At 39.6% G+C, this 16,776-nt stretch overlaps 1 protein-coding gene across 6 annotated transcripts in view; it reads right to left on the bottom strand.

Annotated features, from left to right (window-relative positions):
* Window positions 1-380: 380 nt before the first annotated feature.
* Window positions 381-16,776, bottom strand: part of blnk (B cell linker) — a 161,865-nt gene continuing 145,469 nt past the window's right edge. For all 6 annotated transcript variants that reach the window (XM_068002428.1, XM_068002429.1, XM_068002431.1 and 3 more), the window contains 8 exons: window positions 10,607-10,637; window positions 8,732-8,771; window positions 5,677-5,764; window positions 5,503-5,540; window positions 4,194-4,285; window positions 1,566-1,649; window positions 1,322-1,477; window positions 381-917 (listed from right to left, as the gene is read on the bottom strand). In XM_068002428.1, coding sequence (XP_067858529.1) covers window positions 798-917; window positions 1,322-1,477; window positions 1,566-1,649; window positions 4,194-4,285; window positions 5,503-5,540; window positions 5,677-5,764; window positions 8,732-8,771; window positions 10,607-10,637 — 649 coding nt within the window. In that variant the 3' untranslated portion in view covers window positions 381-797. The remainder of the gene's footprint in view (window positions 918-1,321; window positions 1,478-1,565; window positions 1,650-4,193; window positions 4,286-5,502; window positions 5,541-5,676; window positions 5,765-8,731; window positions 8,772-10,606; window positions 10,638-16,776) is intronic.

Here is a 16,776-nt window from a genome sequence, read left to right as displayed (position 1 = left end):
GTCTCTGAGTGACCGTGTCAATTAGTGTCAAGTTACAGGTGGTTTTATGCTGTTGGCCTATGAACAAGAATGGAATTTAAGCTGCTCAAACTCATTTCATGAGGGCCCCTTACAACCAGCAGATAGTTTCATCCCATCAGCCTAAGCTGGTTTTGAATCCAGTGCCTAGAGATGAAAAGCCAGTGTTCAGTTCGCTGCATCATGGAGTTGCTCAGCTTTATTTTTCTTTGGTTTTGGATCCTGTATTAAATTACTTTTTTGCAACATTTAAATATTCGTATGCCTGCCATAAAATACTCTATGAAATATTAAATATGGTTAGAAATGGGAATGAGAAAAGTATTTATTAACTAAACTTTGGCAAAAAAACATTAGACTGGTTACAGTTTTTTATTTATTTTACAAAGGCTACCGTAGTTCTTCAAGGTTAAACTTAAACAGCATGTGTCATTATTCAGGGTTTTGAAAACCATGTTCTCTTATGTCATCTGAGCAGAAGACCCTGTCCAGCCTCGATAACTGTATAGTGACTTTAATAAGACGGTTCGTTGATATAAAAAAAACTATTAATTCGGACTCTAAATGAGTTAATTGCTAAAATGCTTCTGTTGTACATTAGTCAACTGCTGATGAATTATGAATAAGTAACAAACACTGATGTAACCATTACAGAATTCATCTCCCATAAGAATTTCATTGCATGGATTTATATAGCTTAAAATGTTCGTTTATGGAAATGACTTCTATTGTTGGAGACATAATCAATCTGTTCAGTTGGAAATCTTCAAACACATGAATTATGAGATTTTGACCGGATATTTCAATTTGGTAGAATCTTTGGTATTATTTTGGCTGTCAATGAGCACCAAGGGATTCTTTTGATGGTTTTCAATTATGTCAGCAACACTGGCAAACCGCTAGATAGAGAAACAAAATAGACTGTTAGCCCTTCATAATCCTTTTATGTAAACCATAACAAAAACAACTTGCATTTATATTGTACAAAAGTGTCCCACAGGGCTACACAGAGGTGTAATAAAGAAAAATGGGTGTTGAGCCAAAGGCAGAGATATTAGGAGGGGCGACCAAAAGCTTGGTCAAAGAGGTAGGTTTTGAGGAAGTTCTTAAGAGGAGAGGGAGGTGGAGAGGCAGAGGTGCTTAGGGAGGGAATTCCAGAGCATGGGGCCTATGTGTTTTCATACAGGATCATGAATTGAGAGCTAAACCTGTACCTTATGGATGAGTATACTTTTGTATTATTATGGTACTTCACAAAATGATGCATTGATATTGAGAAGCGAAAATACAGTAATTCACTCACCTCTTCACCAGTCTTCTCTCTGCCTAATGCGTACTCTTTTATTAATTCAATGTAACGTACAGGAATATTGTAGACCTTTCTTTTGTTTAACACAACTAATGTATATGGCTGCTTTGAGTCCTGCCCAGAGCTTTTTCTTATGAGAAAGGATCCATCCTGTTTTTTATTTAAAAAAAATATATATTTAGCTATAAAAAATGATTGAAATAGTGTAAAACTGCCGAGTAGAAATTCACTCTTGTACCTTATTTATTTTGTTTAAAGCCTCTTCTGCAGTTTTTCGGTCACAATGATTTGCAAACCATGCTTTGCCATCAACACTTGGATCCTTCAGGTGATGAAAAAAAAAAGCTGAATATCAAATGGTTCTAAGACAATTCATTGTCCATTGACAAAGATATATAATATACAATTTTTATAACTTTTTTCTCTAACAGCAAAACCTGTAGAAAGATGGAAACTAGGTAAGATTTCTTCTGAGCCTAATATAGCAACAACTTCCATATATATTGTACTTTGGGCTTTTTTTTTTAGAACATTAAAAGTGCTTTTCAGAATAAGTGTATGGAAAATAGATGAATAGTGCTAGAAAAAGAGAGATTAAGAGGAGTGATCAAAAGCTTGGTTGAAGAGAGAGGTTTTGATAAGGTCATTAAAAGAGGAGAGAGAAGTGGAGAGGTTTAACCAAAGAATGTCACAGTGAAGGACCCAGGTGGCTGAAGGCTTTGTTACTGATGGGCAGGTGAATGAAAGATTCAGAGATACAGGTCAGAAAAATCGGCACAAGAAGCTGAAGTCAGAGGAACGGAGTGCTCAGAACAGGAGGAGGTTGCAGCGATGGGCCATGTAAAGAGGATGAGGATTTAATCCAGAGAAATTAGGTGATGCCTTGTGGGAGGAAGAGGAGGAAATATACACACGAAATGGTAAAATTTTAAAGGAAGAGAAGAGACGAGACTTAGGGGTTCAGATACAAAAATCTTTAGAAATAGTGACAAATTGATGAAGTTGTGAAAAAAGCATATGGGATCCATAGTTAGAATATTGTGTATAGTTTTGGGTGCCTTACTTTAGGAATGATGTCAAGACCATTGAGAGGGCGCAACAGAGATTCACTAAAATGATATCCGAGATGAGAGGCTTTAATTTATGTAGGGATACTAGTCAAAGTGGTGCACTTTTCATTAAAAGAGAAAGTTAAGAGGCGATCTGATAGAAGTTTTCAAAATTATGAGCGGTTTTAATAATGTAAATATGGACAAACTATTTCCACTGGTGGTTGAGTCGGTATCATGAGGGCATAAATTTAATATCATCAAAGAATGAAGAGAAAGGTGAAAAGCATTTTTTTCATTATGCAGATAAATTCTAGGACAAAGAATGCCCTACCAGAAACAAAGATGGAAACAGAATCCATAATAATTTTAAAAGGGAGGTGGATAAATATTAAGTAAAATTTAAAAGGGTATAGTGAACAGGCAGGGAAATGTGACTAAGTGAATATCTCTGAGAACCAGCACAGGTAGAATTGGATGAACAGCCTCTTGCTGTGCTGTAAAATTCTATGATTCTATGGCATTGGCGAAGGACAAAAGTGAAGAGTGAGTGCAACTTGGTGTGGGACATGATGCATGCAGGAGAATTTTAGACAAGTTAGAATTTATGGAGAATGGGAGGCTACAGAGCACTGGAGTAGTCAAGCCTGGAGGTGACAAAGGCACATGTGAAGGTTTCAATGGTGGAGTGGCAGAGGTGGGTAATGTTGCAGAGTGGAAGTAGGCAGTCTGAGTGATGGGAGGACATGTGATCTGAGACACAGCACAGGGTCGAATAGGATACAGACGGTGACTAGGGAGGGGGAATGGAATTAGTGGCAAGAGATAGATATATGGGGGTAGAGTTTATGCTCGACTATGCTAGTAATATCAGCACAATCCAAGCAAAATCGGCCAAACCAGTGCAAAAGTTCAGGGAATTTTAAACCCAAGTGAGTTGCGGCCAAAACCACTTATGTTCGTGCTTTCTGCGATATTTTACGTTGGTTTAAGATTCAATTAGTATGGGTCAGGCCCCGCCCACAATACTGGCCATGCCCCCAGGTCAACATTGCGAGATTTCACTGGTTTGGGGAGGCTCGTCAAATTGCGCTAATTTTCTTAGGTGCACAGGCATTAGTAGGCACGTTTTAAAAGTTTATTAAGAAACTGACTAGTGTACACCAATGAAACTAGTGAATGGTTCAGTATAGTTTTTTTTAAAAAAGACATTTTCAGTGACTTTAAATCAGGTTACTCACAGGTGAAGGACTGGACACTTATTAAAAATGCTTATTTTTGTTGATAAATGCATTTTCAGCTGTATAATCAAACTGCACCAGGTTACCACTCTTAAATACATCAAGGAATACTTTTTAATGGAAAGAAAAAAAAAGAAACTGTTCCGTTACGCTACCTGATTGCACTGGTTCATTGAAGATTTTACTTTTGTTATTATGCAAATGAATTTTATCGGAAACGTGAACTGTAAACTAACCGGCGCAATTTCATTATTGCGCCCAAAGCGGAAACCCTACCCCATGGAATATATTTCAATGGATGATGGCTAGTGTTGTAACAGCAGACACGTTTTTGTGGTATGATTGAATGGTAGCCTACAAACATCAGATATGCAGAAGCAATTATCTACGGTTAGATGTTGTGAAAGGAATTAATGTTGAAGTGGTAGAAGATGGAAATGGAAGGGAGACAGACGTGGTTTATGTCTGACTAACTGAGCTGAATGCCCTCTCTTTATTTAATGTCTGATGCTTTTTTTTTTGCATTTAAAAATTGGATTTATGAAAATGATAAACATTAGTTTAATAAAATTTTACCTGTTCCAAACTTGAATTAGAACTGGGAGGGAGTGTGGGAACACCAGGTCGTGATGGAGTCCCATTAGGTCTGCTGGGAAGTTCTGGGAAGTCTGAAAGAATCATGGTTAGAAAATCATTAGTCAAAACTTGGTTACTTTGCACAACGAATATTAAAATTGATGTTCCTCAGGTGCAGGGCAGAATCCAGTTACATCATGTCTCTACCCCCATTATGCTGACCCAGGATTTCCTGGTACTTCTCTACGATGCAAAACTGGGCTTGTGCCGCTAATTTAATGATGTGGGAGGGGGCATTCCCAGCCTCCTGCTTTCATTTTCCGTGGAATCTGTTCGTTGGGTACCCCAGCCCTCAGGCACCCATGAAAACCTAGTACTATCAACTTCCCTCGGACTCCTGCTAACTGGAGGGTCTGCGGCTGTCCTGGGGACAGGCTGAAGATTTGGAGCGAAGTTAAGATTTAATAATTCTCCTCCACTCCCCCGCCCCCACCCGGACAATTTGTAGCACTCTGGGGCCTTCTGTTTGCCAATCTCCAGCTTGAAGCTGAACTCTAAACTTGTTCTGTTTTTTTAGGTGCACAGCCCAGCTAGCAGAAGAAGAATCAGAGTTTTAAGGTTTGTAATGATTCTCCTTAGTTTCTGGTGCTGTTATCAATTATTCCTAACATTACTATTTATGATGGCTTCAGATGTCAAAGTATTACATTATTCTAATATTGAAATAGAGAATCTCAGCTGTAAAGAATATAGAACTATACAATAACAGAAGTATGTTATAATGCTGAGGTTGAAAATCAGAACAGGTTTGCTGACTACAAATGAGTGCACAGTATTCAGATTGTGCAACCGACTACCATGGTCTTTTTAGAAGGACACAATAGGACTCTTAACTCGACAATCTTTTAAGTTGTCAGCACAGATAAAGGTTAGACTTTCCACCTTTTGACAATGAATGAGTGAATTTGATAGAAAACAATTACATTTTAACATTAATTAGGAACTGCAATATTAACCATATGGTGCAATTAAATGATAGAAATGGAAGCAGCAGTTATGACTGTCAGTCATAACTGCTGCTTCCATTTCTATCATTTAATTGCACCATATGGTTAATATTGCAGTTCCTAATTAATGTTAAAATGTAATTGTTTTCTATCAAACGAACCACCAATTTCACGTTGGAACTCTTAATGACTTTTTCTGACTTAATTGTATTGAGCAGCTTTTTTTTTCAAAAGGATATGGAGACTTACCCCCATTCTTACATGGGTATTTTATTTTAATGAAGGTATACTTGATAACTTACTTGGTTGGTTTGTAGTTGGCAATCTCAAAACTGCTGGTCTGGGAACAGAAACTGAATGTTAATATTGATTTTCTTTTCAATTGCTGTTTAGAGTTTAATATACAGAATCCATTTTTCTCCTGCCTAAATTTTTAAAAAGACTGTAGACAAGTAATGAATAATTAAGAATATTACTTGGGGCCAAAGCGTGGCGCTGGCAGAACAGGAGCTTCAGCTGTTGGGTTTGAGATTCGCGGTCTATCAGGGATTCTGGGCTTTTCACCTGAAAAAAACATTTGGAAATGTCACTGAGATCTGAAGAAATGTGAGATAGCCTGGTTAGGATGTAAATGTATCAACTCGATTTAAAAACTGAGGAAAATATTTGGTTGGAGAACAACATTTCGGTTACCATCATGGCAGCACAAATTGGATATCGGTCATTAGCATTAGTGGAAAGAGAAAAACAGCCTAAGGAAATATATTAACTATTTATCCAGTGCCCAACACACTCAATATGCTAAAACTGAATTAGGCTTTGCAACTCATCTTCAACTGTACTTTCAGATGAAGCATTAGCCTGGAAATTACTGTCACCAATTAATTTGTACAGATGCTTAATGTGCTCAGATTGAGTTTCTTTCACTGCTATTTTAAAGGAGGTGTTAAACTGTTTATCTTACATGGGTTAATGCCTCAGTTAACAGCAGATGGAGGAATTTGATGAGCTTTTTACACATTTGTACAATATCACAGATGGGAATTCAAAGGCATACTTTTCTGAAAGTGAGTGCAGTTGGATTAAAAGTATAAAAATTGGCCAAAGGACAGAGTACAAAGGTGTAATGATAAACTTGTACATCGTAATGGTTAGGCCACAGACTACTGTGCCCATTATAGAGAACATTAAAGGTGTAAAAAGTGCACAGGTAGATTGATACCAAGGATAAAAAACTACAGCTATGAGAAAATATTGGAACTATTTTCATTGGATTAGAGGAAACTAAGAGGAGAGTTATTGAAGGTTTTTAAAATAATGAAGGGTTTTGATAGGGTAATGAGGAGGATGAGGTAATACATTTTGGAAGGAAAAAATCGAGGAATGGGAGCATACACTCAATGGAAAGACACTGAAGGGTGTGGATGAGCAGAGACACCTGGGGGTTATAGAATCATAGAAGTTACAACATGGAAACAAGCCCTTCGGCCCAACATGTCCATGTCGCCCAGTTTATACCACTAAGCTAGTCCCAATTGCCTGCACTTGGCCCATATCCCTCGATACCCATCTTCCCCATGTAACTGTCCAAATGCTTTTTAAAAGACAAAATTGTACCCGCCTCTACTACTGCCTCTGGCAGCTCGTTCCAGACACTCACCACCCTTTGAGTGAAAAAATTGCCCCTCTGGATCCTTTTGTATCTCTCCCCTCTCACCTTAAATCTGTGCCCCCTCGTTATAGACTCCCCTACCTTTGGGAAAAGATTTTGACTATCGACCTTATCTATGCCCCTCATTATTTTATAGACTTCTATAAGATCACCCCTTAACCTCCTACTCTCCAGGGAATAAAGTCCCAGTCTGTCTAACCTCTCCCTGTAAGTCAAACCATCAAGTCCCGGTAGCATCCTAGTAAATCTTTTCTGCACTCTTTCTAGTTTAATAATATCCTTTCTATAATAGGGTGACCAGAACTGTACACAGTACTCCAAGTGTGGCCTCACCAATGCCCTGTACAACTTCAACAAGACATCCCAACTCCTGCATTCAATGTTCTGACCAATGAAACCAAGCATGCTGAATGCCTTCTTCACCACCCTATCCACCTGTGACTCCACTTTCAAGGAGCTATGAATCTGTACTCCTAGATCTCTTTGTTCTATAACTCTCCCCAACGCCCTACCATTAACGGAGTAGGTCCTGGCCCGATTCGATCTACCAAAATGCATCACCTCACATTTATCTAAATTAAACTCCATCTGCCATTCATCGGCCCACTGGCCCAATTTATCAAGATCCCGTTGCAATCCTAGATAACCTTCTTCACTGTCCACAATGCGACCAATCTTGGTGTCATCTGCAAACTTACTAACCATGCCTCCTAAATTCTCATCCAAATCATTAATATAAATAACAAATAACAGCGGACCCAGCACCGATCCCTGAGGCACACCGCTGGACACAGGCATCCAGTTTGAAAAACAACCCTCGACAACCACCCTCTGTCTTCTGTCGTCAAGCCAATTTTGTATCCAATTGGCTACCTCACCTTGGATCCCATGAGATTTAACCTTATGTAACAACCTACCATGCGGTACCTTGTCAAATGCTTTGCTGAAGTCCATGTAGACCACGTCTACTGCACAGCCCTCATCTATCTTCTTGGTTACCCCTTCAAAAAACTCAATCAAATTCAGATACATAATTCCTTGAAAGTGCCAATGAAGGTAGATGAAGCCAATAAAAAAGGCCAACAACATTTGGGTTTTATAAATAGGAGCATAGAGTACAAGAATAAAGAAGTAATAATCAATTTGCACAAGGCATTGGCAAAGCCACAGTTAGAGAACTGCATGCAGTTTTCAATGCCCTATTATTGAAAGCACGTTCAAGCCATAGAACATGAAGCATAGATTCATCAGGATGAGAAATAATGTTTAGGAGAAGAGACTTGAGATAATGGGACTGTATCCACCGAAGCAGAGAAAGTTAAGATTTTAACAGTATGAAGGGTTTTTATAGGGTGAATAGGGAAAGACTTTTTTTCTGGTTGAGGAGTTAGTGATGAGCGGTCCAACTTAAAATGGTCACTTAAAAAGTGGGAAGAGAGGTTAGGAGAAATTTCTTCACGCAGAGAATTGTTGAAGTATGAAATGCTTTGCCACAGCGAGTAGAGTTGGAGACCATTGCACCTTTTAAGGTAAAATTAGATAAGTTTTGAAACAAAGGAAGATACAGGATTATAGGGAGAGTGTTGGGTGGTGGGATTAGCTTTTGATTGCTCTAGCAAAGAGCTGGCACAATGGTTTCTGTGTGTGGTAAACCTCTACAGTTCTGTGACGATTTCTAGATTATCGTTTTCTAGAGTAATTTGACATCTGTCTCGGTTTTATGAGAGCCTAGTGTCGAGGTACATTTTCATAATAAGGAATTATTCCAGCAGATGGTTAAAGTGGAAGCATGAAGAAGTCTTACATTTTCTATACACAATACCAGTTTGCTTTTAGATAGGTATTTAAAATGGTCCTACCTTCAGAAAACGATTGTTCCCTTGGAGGCTCACCTAATCTCTGCATCAAATGAAGAAATTGAATGTAAAATCAGAAACACATAAAGGAAAGAGTGAAACAAACTATATTCAAAGCGAAGGTACAGTGAAATGTATATTGTGAAACTCAATGAAATGAACAGTTTTTGATAGCTAGCAATACGTACTAAACTGGTCTGTGCACTCAACCGATCTGTTACTGAACTCTTAGCAAAAGTGTGATTTGAATCATGTGCTCCTATAGCCTGAAGATTAATAACCTACAAAGTGTACATAGGTCTTCCCCTGTAAAACACCATGTTTACTTCAAAATCTGATTAGGAGAGGAATGTGCATTATTGGATGTAACACCAGTTCGCTACCGTACATCCAACATGCACTGCACACTCCACTTTAAATGATAGAACTCTAATTTTAAATAGGGCCACTTTAAACAGAGGAATCCCTATCCATATTGTTACAGGACATTAATTTTTGTGAACAACTCAGACGGTGGGAGTAAATATGAAGCTAATCACACCTTTGATAGCTCAGCACAGCTCTTACTCGTTCTTGCATTACAAGCATATAAAAAAATCATTTTGATCCATGCAACACACATGCGCCTTGCTACGCTAATGCAACATATTTTTAGCTATCTGAAATATTTTCATCACTTAAAGTTGGCAAGCCTAGAGCAAAGTTAAAGGTAGAATTTGCAATATCTAAAATGTCAGTTCAATGACCAAAATTGATAACAGTTACAGATCAAAAGATAGTGTAGTCTTCAGATGTGTTGTTATAGAAACAGCAACTATAATATTACTAAAAGCCAAGATCTTTTTTAAAAAAAACTCCTAAATACAGACAGACTGCTTTCTTGCACCTTCTCTTTTATAGAGCTGTGAAAAGCCAGATGATACAGCTTGGTGTCAAGTTGCATTGATGAAGTGGGAATCTATGCACTTGGATGAGTGGCTGACTGGCCCATAAGAAGTTGTGAAAACCTGACTTCTTTCCATTGAAATCAATGTAAAGGAAAATCTGGTAGGGTGTATAACAGGCGGACAATCCGCTATTGCCTGTTTTTTGCCACCACCGGAAGTCAAAATCAATCCTTAGATCTTTTATACAAGGTGCCATTGCTAATAAGATATGGGATTCTGCACTATCAGCAAGACTGTTTCTTTCCACCACTGCAACATCAGCTGCCACTGTTTTTATTTCACTCTCATTCCTGTTCAAACCCTTGCACTTGCTTTTGTTATCTACAGATCCGACTTTGCCAATGCTGTCCTTGGCAGTCTCCTGAGTTTGTTCACATGCCAACTGCAACTCATCCAAAACTCCTGTTCCACATTATGACCTGTTAGCTTGTCATTCCTGTCCTCACCGACCTGCATTTGGCTCCCTGTCTCCTAAAGCAGCAAATTCAAATTCCTTGTCCATATTTACAAATCACTTCATGACTTCACTCCTACCCACCTCTTCAACCTTTTTCACTCCTACATCCGGACCCATGCTCTTTGGTCCTCTGATTCTGATCCTGTGCATACACACCTTACTCTGCCGCAGTACTGGTGGCAGAGCTTTCAGCTCTCTTGGCCCTATTCTTTGGAACTCTCTCCCTGAACCCTTGGGCCTTGCTGCTCCTCTCCTTGAAACTTATCTTTTCGACCATTCTTTTTGTCACCTCTCCCAACTCTTCCATCACCACTCAATACCTATTTTGCCTCTGGAAGCATCTTGATATATTTCTAGTGAACAATTTCTATTGATGGTTAAGAGAAAAAGAGCAGTCAGAGCACAAAAAAAATAGTTCCTGAAACCAAAATGTAAAATCAGCCTATGGGTGCAACAAATGCTTGTTTTTCTTACCGGTTTTGGAAGTGGCCTGTTTGTTGGTTTCCTGCAAAATTCAAGACAAGCAAAGCTTAAGACCAATTGCCAGACATTCTTCTGTTGAACCTTATTCTTCAGTGTATGTTAATTTTTGATTAGTTGTAGAATTTCACCAAAAGTAATTTGCCTACATGACAATGGAAAACCTGATGCCATGTTTTCAGCAGGAAGCAGCACTCCCTCGAGGGGAAATTGCAGGTACACAACCTGTGATTGTCCACCCATTAAAATGACAGAATGAAACATCGCGAGCTGCCTGCCAGCGCTTTCCCGTGATGTGCTCCCTGTGTGTGTGGCGACGTGCTGAGACTACAGTATCAGCACTTGTGACTGTATTTCAAAAGTAATTCATTTGTTCGTTGTTAAGCATTTTGGGACGTTCTGAGGATGTAACAAGGCACCATGGGGTTGCAACTCCCCTCCCGGCATATAGGGGTGCCAAGTACATTTCGTGTTTTCAGCAGGCAGTGGAAACCTCTCTGGATTTTCCGAGGTCATGTTGTGTGGGAGCCCAGGGAACTGCTACAATTGTACATGCAGGATATCCCAACAGAAGAGGCCTGCGTGACTGTTGGGCTGTGTGGGTGGTGATAGGACAGGTTTGAGCACTTGTTTCCCTCTCTCTGCTCCCCCCCGCCCCCCCCCCCTCCCCCATGCCTGCCTCTGATTAATTGCACTGCCATAAACGTCTCCTCAATATAGGAGAGCTTAGAGAGGAGGAAAAACTACAAATAAGTGAAAAGGAAACATTTTGTTTTCTGAAATTGCAACTTTTCTAATAATCTTGACGCTTACCTTTCCACCTTTTTTTATTTTTTGATCTTTCGTTAACTCATTAGAAATGGGATCAAATCTCACTGGTAGCAATTACAAGGATACAAACATAATTAAATCTTACAAATTCACAAAAATTTGCAAGCTTAAAATCTAGATATTGTGACTGGAAATGATCTATTTTCTAAGTACAGTACTGGTTCCTAATGCTATCTATCTAAATCTTTTGATTAAGAAGTAAATCACAGTAGCAACTGATTGCAATAAAAAATAAAAATGAGAATAATTCATACCAGTTTAAGCCATCACAGTTCCTATGCCTGAATTATCCCATTCATGGACATCCTTCTGTATATATACAGCAGACTGCAGTATATTGCCACTTGCTGTAATCAGAATAATTACAACTACTCTATATTCTCCACGTGTTAATCAAGCTGTAATGTTAACTAAAATGCCATCAGGGTACTGATCTAATTAGAACCATAGAAGTTTACACTACATTGGAAAGCCATGTTGGAACACCTCTGTGGGCCACATTTACATCACTCCATTGTACTGAAGGCCCGAATCTTGCTAGCATCCCATACGTTCAGGGCAGAAGCAATGGGAATTTGGTGAACTATACCAATTTGCCAGCCCCGCCTGCTTTTGTGAAGTTTGGCTTCCATGGGATGGATAGAACCACCACCCTCCCCTGCCCCCAAAGGAAATTCCTATGTAGTGGGATTATCCATCTGGGTAATAGTGATCATAATATAATTAGATTTAAAGTAATTATGGAAAGGGACAAAGAAAAATCAAAGGTGAAAATATCCAACTGGAAGAGAGCCAATTTTAGTGATTTTGAGAAGGGATCGAGCACAAGTGGACTGGAAACGAAGATTGGCCAAGAAAATCGTAAGTGAGCCTTCGAGGCGGAGGTAGTTCAGGTATAAACCAAGCATATTCCCATAAGGAGGAAAGGGCATCCAAAGCTAGAGCTCCCAGGATGACAAAGGAAATAGAGGTTATAATAAAACAAAAAAAGGTTTATGGCACGTCAGGTAAAGAATACAGTAGAAAACCCGGCAGAATACAGAGAGTGCAGGGGGAATTGAAAAAGGATATAAGAAAGGCAAAGAGAGTATGAGAAAAGATTAGTGGGTAACATAAAAGAGAACCCAAAAATCTTTTATAAACATATAAAACATAACAGGATAGTTAAAGGAATGGTGGGGCCAATAAGGGACAAAAAAAAATCATCTTGTGGAGGCAGAGGGCATGACTAAGGTACTGAATGAGTACTTTGAATCTGTCTTTACAAAAGAAGAGGATGAGGGAGTAGAGATATTGGATAGGATAAAAATAGATAGAAAGGAGGTGCTAAGTAGCTTGGCATCACTCAAATTAACAAGTCACCTGGTCCAGATGGGATGCATCCTAGGTTGCTGAGAGAAGCAAGGGTGGAGATAGCAGAAGCTCTGACCACAATCTTTCAGTCCTCCTTGGATATGGGATTGGTGCCAGAGGACTGGAGGATTGCAAATGTTACACCCCTATTCAAAAAATGGGGAGAGGGATAAACCCGGCAATTACAGGCCAGTTAGTCTAAAGTCAGTAGTGGGAAAACTACTAGAGACCATTGTCAAGGACAAAATTAATTCTCACTTGGAGAAGCATGGGTTAATAAGGGACAGCCAGCATGGATTTATTAAAGGCAAACTGTAACTGACTAATCTGAGTTCTTTGATGAAGTAACAGAGGGTTGATGAAGGTACTGCAATAGATGTATATATGGACTTTCAAAAGGTCCACATAACAGACTCATTTGGAAAATAGAAGCACATGGGATTAAAGGGACGGTGTTAACTTGGGTACATAATTGGCTAAGGGATAGGGGGCAGAGAGTAGTGGTGAATGGATGTTTTTCTGATTGGAGAGAAGTATGCAGTGGGATATTAGGGCCATTGCTTTTCATATATATATAAATAAATAAATGACCTGGATTTGGGAGTACAATTTCGAAGTTTGTGGATGATCTAAAACTTGGCAACGTAATAAATAGTGAGGAGGATAGTAGCAGACTTCAGATAGGATGGTGAAGTGGGTAGACAGATGGCAAATGCAATTTAATGCGGATAAGTGGGAAGTGAAGCACTTTGAGAGGAACAACATGGAGAGGCAGTAAAGTTCTAAATGGTACTATTTTGAGGGGGAGGGGGAGGGGTGGAAGAGCAGAGACACCTGGGGATACTTATTCACATATCTTTGAAGGTGGCAGGGCAAGTTGATAAGGTGGTTAAGAAAGCGTATGGGATACTTGTATTTGTACATAGGGGCACTGAATACAAAAACAAGGAAGTCATGCTAAATCTTTACAAATCACTGGTTAGGCCTCAGCTGGAGTATTGTATACAATTCTGGGCACCACACTTTAGGAAGGATGTCAAGGCCTTGGAGAGGTTACAGAGGAGGTTTACTGGGATGATACCAGGGATGAGGGACTTCAGTTATGTGGAGAGATTGGAGAAGCTGGGATTGTTCTCTTTAGAGCAGAGAAGGTTAAGGAGAGACCTAATGGAGGTATTCAAAATTATGAGGGGTTTTGATAGGGCAAATAGGGAGAAACTGTTTCCTCTGGTAAGTGGGTCGGTGACTGAAGGCCATATATTTAAAATAATTGGCTAAAGAACTAGAGGGGAAATGAGGAGAATTTTTTTCACAGAGGATTGTTAAGATCTAGAACACACTATGTGAGGGTGGTGGAAGCAGATTCCATAGGAACTTTCAATAGGCAATTGGACGTGTACTAGAAGAGGGCTAATTTGCAGGGTTATGGTTAAAAAGCTGGGGTGTGGGGCTAAATTTGGCAGCTCTTTCAAAGAGCCTCCTGTGCTGTAACAGTCTATGATTCTAGTGATCTTCAGTGTAGAGGCCTAGTGTTACTGGGTCCCGCCCCAATTCCTGCCCCCTGCTTGTCATCTCCTGTCTTTTATTTTGCTTCAGGCCCCAAGGAAATTCAGGGTCACAGATGTTATGAGTTTGCTACAACTGACATTAGACTAACTAACCCAGTTTATCCTCTCTCTGCTTGAACAGGGGGTTACATTGGCTACCTTGGCATAATTTTCATATCTAAGAAGGATTGAAGATTTGTGGTCAGAGTCTGCCATTACTTCTTTAACTTCCTTCAACAGCCCAGCTAAAATTAACTAGAATTGTATTTCTGCATTTTTTGCATTGAATCTGATCGAAAGGACAGTTAAACTAGAGTTTAAAAACTCCAACTTTTATACTCGTACATCTTCACACATGTTCCATAATTATGAAGCTAAATGAACCTGACGCTAGGGAGATACCTGCTGCTGATTCTCTCTATCATCTCAAACTCTAAATTTATGTTTTCTTAGAAATTAAAATTGAGAATTACTGCCAATTTAACTAAAAATATTCTTTTCCCTTTTTTTAAATAGCTAAAACATTGATTTTGATCACTAATGTGTCTAAATCTTTTTATCAATGCTGATAAACTACAAAAAAAAACAAGCTAAGAAATTCTTTCTTCCCCTTTATCCAGCACTTTCAGTGGAATGTTCTGGCACACATGCTGCTCATTTATCCATGTAGGTAAGTCACTTTCTCCACTTGACTCCACTTCTTTCTGTGCTCTGGATTGTACTTTTGCCTTGGAGAACAGGTTTGCGGCTCTCACAGATTCCAATACAGACAACAGCAGCATCGTGGCCATGCCTGACAGTGTTGGCCACGTTACCACCAAAAGAAAATAATCAAGGCAAAGCAGAAAGGAAAGGCACAGTCAAAGAAAGAGAGACCGGTAAGACAGAAGGCACAAGTCATCGAAGACTCCATTGTCCAGCACACCAACACCACGCTGTGCAGAGGTGAGGCTTTGTTCCGTGTAGTGATGTGTTTTCCAGGAGCCAAAGTTAATGACCTTCATGACAGAGTGAATGACCTCATGAAAGGTGAGAAAGATGGAACCATAGTTGCATTACATGTGGGAACAAATGATGTGATGGATAAAAAGTCCTTTCTGTTGCAGGACAACTACAGGAAGTTGGCTCATGCACTAAAGGATGAGGGGGCAAAGGTGGTCATCTCCAGCCGCCTTCTAGTGCTACATAGTTCTGCAGAAAGGAACAGCTGAATCATCGGACTTAACCTGTGGTTCGAGGACCTATGTATCGAGGCCCGTATCTTCAATAATTCAATAGAGTCAGAGTTTGTTCCATGAGACTGGAAGCTAGCTCATGTAGTTCCTATTTTTAGGAAAGGGGGACAAATCAGAGCTAGGGAACAACAGGCCTATCAGCCTGATACCCATTATTGGGAAGATGCTAGAAGGGATCATAAGAGATGCCCTTTACGATCACTGGAAAAAGGGAAGGGGCCATTAAAAATTCACAGCGTGGCTTCTGAAAAAATAGGTCGTACCTAACAAATTTGATAGTTTTTTGAGGCAGTCACTCGGGTAGTGGATGAGAGTTATCTGGTAGACATTGTCTACTGGGACTTTCAGAAAGGCTTTGATAAGGTATCTCACACTAGGTTACTCCACTAGATAGAATCTTGTGGTATTAGTAGGAATTTGAAATGCTAGATTAGGAATTGGCTTCAACCCCGCAGCCAAAAAGTTGCAGTTAACAAATGTGGTTCAGCTTGGAGACATGTTACTAGTGGTGTCTCCCGGGGATCGGTCCTGGGCCCACTACTCTTCCAGGTCTTTATTAACGACCTGGATAGCAGTGTTGGGAGTATGGTAAGTAAGTTTGCAGATGACTCCAAAATCTGTGCAAGGGTTAACTCAGTAGAGCAGTGCAATCAAATCCAAAACTATTTAGATGTGCTGGGGATGGGCCACACAGTGGCAAATGGGGTTTAATTTAGATAAATGTACTGTCATGCATGTTGGTAGGGCCACACTTATAATTTGCAGGGAACAATACTGAAAGGGGTTGAGAGAAAAAAAAAATCTTGATATTGTGCGCAGGTCACTAAAGGTTCATGACCAATGTAGAGAAAATGCAGCTAAAGCTAACAGGGTATTGGGTTGTATTAATAGACCCATTCAGTATAAATCAAAGGACACCATTTTGACACTATACAGGTAGCTGGTCAGGCCGCATCTCGAGTACTGTGACCAGTTTTTGGTCCCCCCGGACATGGTAGGTGATATAGTGGCTTTGAAAAAGGTTCAGAGGAGAGCTACAAGAATGATTCCTAGCATAAAGAACTGCAGCTACTTAGATAGACTCAAGGACCTTGGTCTATTTACATTATTATAGACTTCTATCAGGTAGAGGTCTATAAAATAATTAAAGGGCTGGATAGTGTCCCTATTGATAGATTATTCCAGTTTAACAGGTTGG

Source organism: Heptranchias perlo, chromosome 21 (genome assembly GCF_035084215.1).
Source record: "Heptranchias perlo isolate sHepPer1 chromosome 21, sHepPer1.hap1, whole genome shotgun sequence".
NCBI lineage: Eukaryota > Metazoa > Chordata > Chondrichthyes > Hexanchiformes > Hexanchidae > Heptranchias > Heptranchias perlo.
Note: the sequence above shows the minus strand (reverse complement) of the source record. Positions and strands in the feature narration are given on the sequence as shown.